At 40.1% G+C, this 11,312-nt stretch overlaps 1 protein-coding gene across 1 annotated transcript; it reads left to right on the forward strand.

Moving 5' to 3' along the window:
- The first annotated feature begins 7,525 nt into the window (after nt 1–7,525).
- On the forward strand, nt 7,526–10,975 carry LOC132887418 (ciliary microtubule associated protein 1B-like). Its single transcript, XM_060922893.1, has 6 exons — nt 7,526–7,637; nt 8,815–9,018; nt 9,133–9,234; nt 9,317–9,438; nt 9,531–9,671; nt 10,883–10,975. The coding sequence occupies exons 1-6, from the start codon at nt 7,526–7,528 to the stop codon at nt 10,973–10,975; spliced, it is 774 nt and encodes a 257-aa protein (XP_060778876.1).
- Nucleotides 10,976–11,312: the final 337 nt, after the last annotated feature.

Here is an 11,312-nt window from a genome sequence, read left to right on the forward strand (position 1 = left end):
TCCGGGTTCGAGCCCCGTGGCCGGCGAGGGCCTTTCTGTGTGGAGTTTGCATGTTCTCCCCGTGTCCGCGTGGGTTTCCTCCGGGTGCTCCGGTTTCCCCCACAGTCCAAAGACATGCCGGTTAGGTTAACTGGTGACTCTAAATTGACCGTAGGTGTGAATGTGAGTGTGAATGGTTGTCTGTGTCTATGTGTCAGCCCTGTGATGACCTGGCGACTTGTCCAAGGTGTACCCCACCTTTCGCCCATAGTCAGCTGGGATAGGCTCCAGCTTGGCTGCGACCCTGTAGAAGGATAAAGCGGCTAGAGATAATGAGATGATATATATATATATATATATATATATATATATATATATATATATATATATATATTAGGGCTGTAACAATATGCGTATCGAAATCGCGATACGCAGAGCCACGATCCGTATCGCGATACAAGAAGGCAGAATCGCGGTACACCCTTTCAAACTTCTCCTCAGCCCAAAAACAGAGGCGCTTCCAAACTTCAATTTATGAATACTTTACTTTTTATTTAAATTACATTTTAAACTTACTTAAATTACTTTTATTTTTTTATATCTATTAGTAAGTCGTTTTTCGCCGACCTGCGACAATCTGCGAGTCACGCAACGTCCACACTCGCCACTGGCAGAGCATTCATTTCTTTTAAGCGGTCGCCATTCTGGTTGCGACGCGGGGAGCGAATCTGTAAACAAGCAGCTCATTGGCTGGCTAGGTGTGCCACAAGCCAATCACAATCACTTGACCGGAAAGGCATGTCTGCTTGGGCGGAAGCCTTCTGCGGCAGTTACATTTTGACACACGAGCAATGTTTCACCATAAAAATTCCGTAATTTCCATCTGTTTTCCGCGATCACAGAAAATCATTGGCCCTATGAGAGTGAGACAGTGAGAGAGCCACCCCCCCAAAAAAAATCTTAACGGATTTACACGATTTGGAAAAATGACTTTTTCAGAACCGAAAAAAACAGAGCTTCCGGCTCAACAGTATTATTTTGAGAAATAAAACAATCTTTGGATATACATTTGTTCATTTTCGCATACATATTACTCATTCTCTGCAGTGGTCTGAATTATTTGTTATTAAATAGTTAATGTAAGTAAGTAAATGTTAATAAGTCAAATTTACTACTTTAAAAAAACATTTAAAAAAAAATCGTGGGCGTATCGAATCGTGGGTCAAAAATCGCGATACGAATCGAATCGTGAGTTGGGTGTATCGTTACAGCCCTAATATATATATATATATATAAATAAAATACACACACACACACACACACACACACACACACACATACATACATACATACATACATACAGTGGGGCAAAAAAGTATTTAGTCAGCCACCAATTGTGCAAGTTCTCCCACTTAAAAAGATGAGAGAGGCCTGTAATTTTCATCATAGGTACACTTCAACTATGAGAGACAGAATGGGGGGAAAGAATCCAGGAAATCACATTGTAGGATTTTTAATGAATTAATTGGTAAATTCCTCAGTAAAATAAGTATTTGGTCACCTACAAACAAGCAAGATTTCTGGCTCTCACAGACCTGTAACAACTTCTTTAAGAGGCTCCTCTGTCCTCCACTCGTTACCTGTATTAATGGCACCTGTTTGAACTCGTTATCAGTATAAAAGACACCTGTCCACAACCTCAAACAGTCACACTCCAAACTCCACTATGGCCAACACCAAAGAGCTGTCAAAGGACACCAGAAACAAAATTGTAGACCTGCACCAGGCTGGGAAGACTGAATCTGCAATAGGTAAGCAGCTTGGTGTGAAGAAATCAACTGTGGGAGCAATTATTAGAAAATGGAAGACATACAAGACCACCGATAATCTCCCTCGATCTGGGGCTCCACACAAGATCTCACCCCGTGGGGTCAAAATGATCACAAGAACGGTGAGCAAAAATCCCAGAACCACACGGGGGGACCTAGTGAATGACCTGCAGAGAGCTGGGACCAAAGTAACAAAGGCTACCATCAGTAACACACTACGCCGCCAGGGACTCAAATCCTGCAGTGCCAGACGTGTCCCCCTGCTTAAGCCAGTACATGTCCAGGCCCGTCTGAAGTTTGCTGGAGAGCATTTGGATGATCCAGAAGAGGATTGGGAGAATGTCATATGGTCAGATGAAACCAAAATAGAACTTTTTTGGTAAAAACTCAACTTCTTGTATTTGGAGGAGAAAGAATACTGAGTTGCATCCAAAGAATACCATACCTACTGTGAAGCATGGGGGTGGAAACATCATGCTTTGGGGCTGTTTTTCTGCAAAGGGACCAGGACGACTGATCCGTGTAAAGGAAAGAATGAATGGGGCCATGTATCGTGAGATTTTGAGTGAAAACCTCCTTCCATCAGCAAGGGCATTGAAGATGAAACGTGGCTGGGTCTTTCAGCATGACAATGATCCCAAACACACCGCCCGGGCAACAAAGGAGTGGCTTTGTAAGAAGCATTTCAAGGTCCTGGAGTGGCCTAGCCAGTCTCCAGATCTCAACCCCATAGAAAATCTTTAGAGGGAGTTGAAAGTCCGTGTTGCCCAGTGACAGCCCCAAAACATCACTGCTCTAGAGGAGATCTGCATGGAGGAATGGGCCAAAATACCAGCAACAGTGTGTGAAAACCTTGTGAAGACTTACAGAAAACGTTTGACCTCTGTCATTGCCAACAAAGGGTATATAACAAAGTATTGAGATGAACTTTTGTTATTGACCAAATACTTATTTTCCACCATAATTTGCAAATAAATTCTTTAAAAATCAGACAATGTGATTTTCTGGATTTTTTTTCTCATTCTGTCTCTCATAGTTGAAGTGTACCTATGATGAAAATTACAGGCCTCTCTCATCTTTTTAAGTGGGAGAACTTGCACAATTGGTGACTGACTAAATACTTTTTTGCCCCACTGTACATACATGTATACACGCACACACACACACATATATATATTTTTTATATATATATATATATATATATATATATATATATATATATGTGTGTGTGTGTGTGTGTGTGTGTGTGTGTATATATATATATGTATAATGTATAAAAATTTAAAATCTATTTGTTAAAAAAAAGAATAAAAGTAATGCCAATGCACCATAATTCTCTGCAGATTTCATACAAACACCAGCGCTTCAATGGTTAACAGACAGCATCTTACCTCACCTTTTTACAGACTTGACCTGGCCCTCTGTGCCTGAGATCCAGTCCCAACGCCACACTCAAATATCCTTCCATAATCGTTAATACTTAGCCATACATATTAGGGAAGGGAGGATGAAGCTGGAATCTCTTATCTCTGTTTGTTTATGTACTTCATTTATTAATTTTTCCCACCACTCCCTCCCTCCCTCTGCTACCGTCTTCCCTCCCCCACTTCATCTACTCTTGTTATACTTGGGCTTCTGGGATGGCGTGGTCGGCCCCATCCTGTCTGGCTGTCAGGTGGGACTGGCGTTGGTTGGTGCCATTGGGAGGGTTGATGGGTCAGGGTTCCCCTCCGGGTCAGGGTCCCTAGGTTCTCTCGGCGCTCCGCCCACCCCACGCATGCACTCTGATACCTGCCTATTCTTGGTATTGCACAGCGCGCCTTATCCTCTTTTAAATGCTCTACACATTAGGAAGCACACACCATTTGTCCACCTTCAATAAGAACAACATGATAGACTATGGCAGGGGAGGAGTGCGTGTGGGAAACCTCTGCAGGTGCTTTGCTGCACTCCTCACTTCTTTTAATGCAAATACATCTTAGAGGACGCTTATATCTTTGATTATATAGGGTGTGGGGGGCGTGTAGGTGGAGATCTGGGCAGGTTTTCACCCTGCACACCCTCTTCTTTTAATGCAGTACACTTTAGAGAAGGCACACATTCTTGTCATATACAGTCATATATAGGATAGGTAGGGCGTGTTGTGCGGAGGTTATGGGGGGCTGGTGTCGATGTGTGGGGCGTCCGGGCCCGGAGCCCTGCCTCATGCAGTACCTCCCCCTCCCCTCTGTCGTCCCATCATGATTTAGCTTGGGCAGGGGCGGCTGGCACCATAGCCATGAACAGGTGCTCAGGTAGTCATCGTAATTAACTATTAAATAACTATTATTTTTAGAATGACTATCTATAAAAAATTTACTAACACAAATGATTAGCAAATAAAATAATACTCCCCCCCACCCCACCACTCTCCTTCATTATGATCCAGCTTCCTTCTCCCTGGCCCGACACTAGACCAGCACTGCTTATATACACTCACACACACACGTGCTCACTATCACAAACTCCGCTCCCCCCCAACATATACACACTGTCCCTCCACCCATAACTCAAGGCCCAAAACCCCTCCAAATCCCCCCCCACCTACCCTCCTCCATCTCACATGCACATTCACTACCCCTAACCAACCCCACCCAGCCTCCCCTATACAGCAATATAGCTCTTGTTTATCTTTGTCGAATTTGTCTCCATGTGTTCTGTTACATCTCTTTGTTAACATATTAGTAGACTGTCCAGCCTTTGAAATTGTTGTTAATGTTACGTCAGTGCTTCTGTTGTATGTCATGTGTATGTATTGATTTGTTTCATTCTGTCCTTCTTACTTTGTATTTGTTAGCAAATAAATAAAAAAAAAACATAGAAAAGAAAAAAAAATGAAGTGTACCTATGATGAAAATTACAGGCCTCTCTCATCTTTTTAAGTGCGAGAACTTGCACAATTGGTGGCTGACTAAATACTTTTTTGCCCCACTGTACATACATGTATACACACACACACACACACACACACATACACATTTTATATATATATATATATATATATATATATATATATATATATATATATATATGTGTGTGTGTGTGTGTGTATGTGTATGTGTGTGTATATATGTATAATGTATAAAAATTTAAAATCTATTTGTTAAAAAAAAGAATAAAAGTAATGCCAATGCACCATAATTCTCTGCAGATTTCATACAAACACCAGCACTTCAATGGTTAACAGACAGCAGTTAGCACTAGCAATGCTGAAGCGGGTTGTTGTTGTTGTGTCTTTATAGAAACTGTTACCATGGGTGCAGAGAATCTGCGTCAGAAATACTTAATAAGAGCCAGTTGAGTACATCTGAACCAAGGACGCTGAGCACACGCATGAATATATGTCAGGTAAATATAATAAAGAGCACCACAGAATATTTTTTTATTCTGCCATCATTGGAACTATAAAGTAGATTTACAGAATAATACTGTTGAATATTGAAATATGATGCATTGATTTGCTGATTTTGATTCTCTGCAATCATGGAAACACTTTCTGTAGTTAACTTTAAAGGAACGACCATTTTTCTTTTCAGCACTTGACTCATTCTTTTTTATTGGAAAAAAAAGCACAACGTAAGGTTTTTTTTCCTGTTCAAACAAGTTCTCTGAATTAAATTGAGTGTAAAGAATAGCATTTTTAAAAACAGGCTAGTCGTTGAACAAACATGTCAACAGATGGCAAAATCTGTAGTCTAAAGAGAGTCTAAATGTAATATAATTACTTGGGTTGTTTGTGTTTAGGAGTGTATTTAGAGGATATTTCGATGACTTTAAAGTTAATATGTAATATAACTTGTGTTACATTTCAGTTCTACAAATTCATTTACTGTATATTAATTATGTTAAGAATAGCCGTTATTTTTATTACTGTGTCCTCGTGTCCGTCACAATCCTTGTTGCTATGACAACGTTGCATTCAGGGGTTCCTTGCTGTCTCTGGTCTTTTCAGTGTGAACGTTAGGATAGGATAGGAACTCACCTTCACATTTATTCTGAACCAAGGATGAATAATAATAATAATAATAATAATAAAAGTTCAATTTATATAGCGCCTTTCACAAACCCAAGGACGCTTTACACAGGAGTTACCAAAAAAAAAAAAACACTAGGAAGAGTAGTGTGAGGTAAAGAGAAGAGTTTTCAAGTTAGCTTTGAAGGAAGAGAGAGTGGAACAGTCACGAAGTGATTGTGGTAACGAGTTCCAAAGTTTAGGAGCAGCAACACTGAATGATCTGCCACCCATAGATGCCAGTTTAAAACGTGGAACAGTCAGAAGTCCACAGACAGAAGATCTGAGGGAGTGGGAGGGACAGTACAAATGAATTAGCTCACAGAGATAGGAAGGGGCGAAACCATGAAGAGCTTTATAGGTTAAAAGCAAGATTTTGTATTTGATCCGAAAAATAATTGGCAACCAATGCAGTTGCTGTAAAACAGGAGTGATGTGAGCAGTGCGCTTGGTGAGTGTGCGGACTGTTGCTGCTGAGTTTTGGATGTACTGCAGGCGATTGAGCAATGTGGCAGGGAGACCATCTCATCTCATTATCTCTAGCCGCTTTATCCTGTTCTACAGGGTCGCAGGCAAGCTGGAGCCTATCCCAGCTGACTACGGGCGAAAGGCGGGGTACACCCTGGACAAGTCGCCAGGTCATCACAGGGCTGACACAGACACAGACAACCATTCACACTCACATTCACACCTACGGTCAATTTAGAGTCACCAGTTAACCTAACCTGCATGTCTTTGGACTGTGGGGGAAACCGGAGCACCCAGAGGAAACTCACGCGGACACGGGGAGAACATGCAAACTCCGCACAGAAAGGTCCTCGCCGGCCACGGGGCTCGAACCCGGACGTTCTTGCTGTGAGGCGACAGCGCTAACCACTACACCACCGTGCCGGCAGGGAGACCATAAAAGAGAGAATTGCAGTAGTCAAGACGAGAAAAAATAAATGCATTGACCAACATTCTGGCATCAGTTTCCCAGAGAAAAGGGCAGAGATGTGCAATATTGTGGAGGTGAAAAAAAGCATTCTTAGTAATTAGTTTAAGATGGCGTTCAAACGTAAGGGTGGAGTCAAAGATAACTCCAAGGTTTTTTATAACTTGGGAAGGACTAATAGACACACCATCAACATCAATAGTAAAACTGGAGAAATTCAGAACCTGTCTTCTGGTACCTACTAATAGAACCTCCGTTTTGCCAGCATTAAGTTTAAGGCAGTTCTTATGCAGCCATTGCTTAAGGTCAATGATGCAAGTCCTTAGCAGCTGAACAGAGGCTATGGAAGGTGTGATAGTGATGTAGATTTGAAATGTCATCAGCATAACAATGAAAGTTAAGGCCATTGTTACGAATAATCTGGCCTATAGGAGAAACATATAGTATAAAAAGAAGGGGACCAAGGACAGAACCCTGAGGCACACCTTGAGCAACAGTAGCAGTAGATGATTTATGAACACCAATAGAAATAAATTGTTGCCTGTTTGCTAGATATGACTGAAACCAGGATAAAGCTAAGCCAGTAATACCAAAAGAAGACAGTCTGGAAATGAGTATCTCATGATGTACAGTATGATGAGTGAAATATTCTTATTCTGACAAAAAAGTCTTGAGGAGAATCCTTATTTTGGAATGTCGTGTCTGATTTGTTGGTCTTCTGCAGAGCAAGTTATGAGCAGTCGTGATGTGTGGGTTGGTTCCTGGAAGCCTCACAGGCCAAGAGGTCCAATTGCTGCGCTGTACAGCGGCCCCGGGCCCAAGTATGCCCTCCCAGGGGCTACAGGTAAATGACCAAGCGGTTAAACCCGAAACAAATGCCCCTGGGTCCTGGACTCCCTGGCAGCTTGTACACTCTCAGAAAGAAGCATACAGCCTTTAACTTTGACAGATGAAAACCTTAAAAGTCGCATAAATTAGACAAACTGTACATTAACCTTTTTGTTGCAAAAATAGTAATACACTTCTGGACCATTGCACTCAATACATTTTGATAACACAAAGATTTTCATTTGATTCTCCTTTGTATATTTCACCTGAAAATGTGGATATAGTGTCCCTTTAAAAAAGATATAAGGTACATATATCTTTTATATATGGATTGTAATCAGTGTAAAACATTTACTCTAAACATACAGGAATTTACTGGTAGTAGATTTACATATAAATTACTTTAAATTTAAAGTGAATAACTGTGAAACATATTCAGAGTAAAGCAGTATAATACCTTTACAGATAATTCCTGTTATTTTTTACAGTACTTACTGTGTGTTTCCAGTAATATACTGTAAATTTTGGAAGTCAAATACTTGTAAATGTAATTGTAGTATAAAATAAAACATAATCCAGTACATTTGCTCATTTGGGTGATGCAGGATACAATTAAGCAGAAGATTAAGGATCCCAACCATGGCAGTTTTTAGCATTAAAAAAGAATTATTATTATTATTAGTGAGGGCAGCAAGGTGGGGTGCAGTGGTTTGCACTGTCACCTCAGAGCAAGAAGATTCTGGGTTTGAACCTCACAGCCAACAGACACCTTTCTGGGTGGAGTTGGCATGTTCTCCCTGTGTCTGTGTGGGCTTCCTCTGGGTGCTCCGGTTTCCTCCCACAGTTCAAGGACATGCAGATTAGGTAAAATACCCAGCCACTGGAGTTGCACAAGCCAGTGCATACTTCGTGCTGGTCCCAAGCCCAGATAGATTGGGGAGGGTTGTGTCAGGAAGGTCATCTGGTGAAAAACCTATGCCAAAACAAAATATGTGGCTCATGATGATCTGTTCTGGTGACCCCTAACAGGATCAGCCAGAAGAAGTAGAATTATTATTATTCGTAGTATATACTAAAGGTACAAAAGGTGTTTGCTTGATTGTACTCCCCCAGTGACAAGGAATGATGCAGTTTAAATACCTTTTTTCTGAGTTGATTGCAAGTTATTTCCATATTTGGTTTTTGTTGATCAGGTATAAATGAGCATGACCCACGGAAATGGAAAGCTCCTGCGTATAGCTTTGGAATACGGCATCGTCAAATCAGAGAAAGCTGCACGCCTGGACCTGCCTACCTCATACCCTCGAATACCACTAGGATTGGACATGATGGCAACCCTGCGTATTCACTATACAGCCGACCCAAAGACCTTCAGCCCCTCCAGACCCCAGGGCCAGGTTGAAACACATGCGCGCGCGCACACATATAAACACTTACATGCAATATAGTGTAGCTTAAAGAAAAGTCTCAAAATAAATATCCAAGAGACCATTTGGTTTTAATTTTTGCAGGGACTTATCACCCTGAGAAAGCAGCATCAAAAACCTTTCATTCTTCCCCTGCATACTCGCTGTCTGCAAGGACCAAATTGTTCCGCAATGATCAAACACCAGGTACACACTCCACCTCAGAATCACACAGCGGATGCAGTTTATTATAACCAAGCATGCACTCATTCTTTTTTCCTCCACCCAGGGCCTGCTGCGTACATGCTTCCCGCAGTGCTGGGGCCAATATCAGTGTGCAAAAGATCTGCCCCGAACATCTCCCTTAGTGGCCGCAGCAAAAAAGGCAGCTTCCATGAAGATTTGAAGAAGGTAAGAATCACATGAAAAACACAAAGGAAATGCAGGAGGTCGACATTTTCACACTTATTTTTTATGATAATAAATTCATCTGCTTCTCTTAGACTCCAGGTCCTGGGACTTACAGAATTGTAGATACAAATTTTTACAGATCAAAATCCCCACAGTACAGCATTATCGGCCGCAACAACTTGCCTGGCGATACAACTAAAAAGCCAGGGCCTGGAGCTCACTATCCAGAGCAGGTATGTCACTGATTTATTTTACTGTCTTTTCTGAGGACTTTCAATTGATATAATTATTAATGCAGCTAATGGGCATGTAATGATTCACAATTCTGGGTTAACAGTTCGAGTTTCCCACAGTATTTTTAAAAATATATATATTAAGTAAAAATGTTTTTCAATGCCAAATGTTTTGTTGCAACATTTATTTTCCAATTCCTTATCAAATTAAATATTCCTTTTGTTAAATTAAAAAGAATTTTCTATTTATTTAATAATCAATAATTATTTTCCCACATTCATAGAGTAAAATATAGTAGCCTATTCACTAAAATATTCCTTTTAATAAAAAATTAAAATGTTAATAATAGACCTTTTTTTAATAAACCTTTATGAACATTTGTGAAGGCTGTAGTCAGCTTAAACACAAACCAGCTACCTCAATTTTTTCTCTTTTCTTTCACCAGTCTGTAAAAAGAGAGCTCCGATTTTTTTTTGTTAAATCTATTTATGTGGGCATTAGAGCTATATTACTTCTGCCTAGGGTGAAGCCACACATTCTATTTTCATATCTATTTTACATTATTGCGTCATCTGCTGTCAACACAACAGAATTACAGCTTGGAAAAACTAAGAAATTACGCTGCTTGATGATAATCTCGATTCATTTTTTATTTAATTGATTCAAATCATCAAAAATTTTTGTTGTGATTAATCATCACATATCATTACATGCCTAGTAGCTAATGAATGCTGTGCCGAAAGTTATCCCCAACCTTAACTTATGTAACTTGAGGGGATTTTGTTTTTCACTTTAAGAAAAAAAAAAAAAGCTATTTCTTTTAAAAATACGCAGTTTTCCTTGTGAGGACCAGCTGAATGTCCCCACAAGGTAAAAACTATCAGATATTCCTCAGTTTGTGAAGCCATTTGGTCCTCACTAAGATATAAAAACATATCCCCCCAAAACAATTACAAATGATCCTTAAAAGCTATCTATCTATCTATACGAGGGTAAATCAAAAAGTTCTAAGACAGATGTTATAATTTCAAAAGGAATTCAAAAAAGGAATACAAAGAAGGAATTCTCCAATAGAAACATTGCTTGCAGAAGTGTTTAGATTTAAATGGAGGATATGTAGAGAAATAGCTGTTATTTTCAAAGATTTTTTTTCATTTGTCCTAGAACTTTTTGACTTACCCGTGTGTGTGTGTGTTTGTACATTTTGTAGGTGAGTTTGACACGATCCAAAGCCCCCAGCTTCTCCTTTGGTGTTCGTCACTCGGAATACATTGCCCCGCTGATTATAGACATCACTAATTAACCATCACCTTACTCTTATCACTTAAAAAACACTAATATGCAGCAGAGACTCACTAAAAACTTTGCAACAGTTCAAATAAACTGTTTAACCTTCCATGAGTTAATCTAGACAGCAAGCCAGTTTACCACGGATTTGAGCCAGAAAACATGAAGAGTCACATCATGGTCAACTTAGTTTTTTTTGAGAGGGGTACAGAATGCAACTAAAATCTGATGATTTGTGTCTTCCTAAATAAAACTAACAGCCTGATCCAGTTCTGAAATACAATATGAACAGAATTGTATCTCATGCAAAGAGTGCTGGCCAGGAACATCCTTACATAGTGTCATTTTATTTA

This window comes from Neoarius graeffei, chromosome 6 (assembly GCF_027579695.1).
Source record: "Neoarius graeffei isolate fNeoGra1 chromosome 6, fNeoGra1.pri, whole genome shotgun sequence".
NCBI classification, from domain to species: domain Eukaryota; kingdom Metazoa; phylum Chordata; class Actinopteri; order Siluriformes; family Ariidae; genus Neoarius; species Neoarius graeffei.

What these genes read in the sequence shown, in the direction of transcription:
- LOC132887418 (XM_060922893.1), top strand. Translation starts at nt 7,526, where the DNA reads ATGAGCAGTCGTGATGTGTGGGTTGGTTCCTGGAAGCCTCACAGGCCA. An exon ending in CCTCCAGACCCCAGGGCCAG is followed by an intron (nt 9,019 to 9,132) that starts GTTGAAACACAT and finishes TAATTTTTGCAG; the next exon opens with GGACTTATCACCCTGAGAAA. An exon ending in GAGCTCACTATCCAGAGCAG is followed by an intron (nt 9,672 to 10,882) that starts GTATGTCACTGA and finishes TACATTTTGTAG; the next exon opens with GTGAGTTTGACACGATCCAA.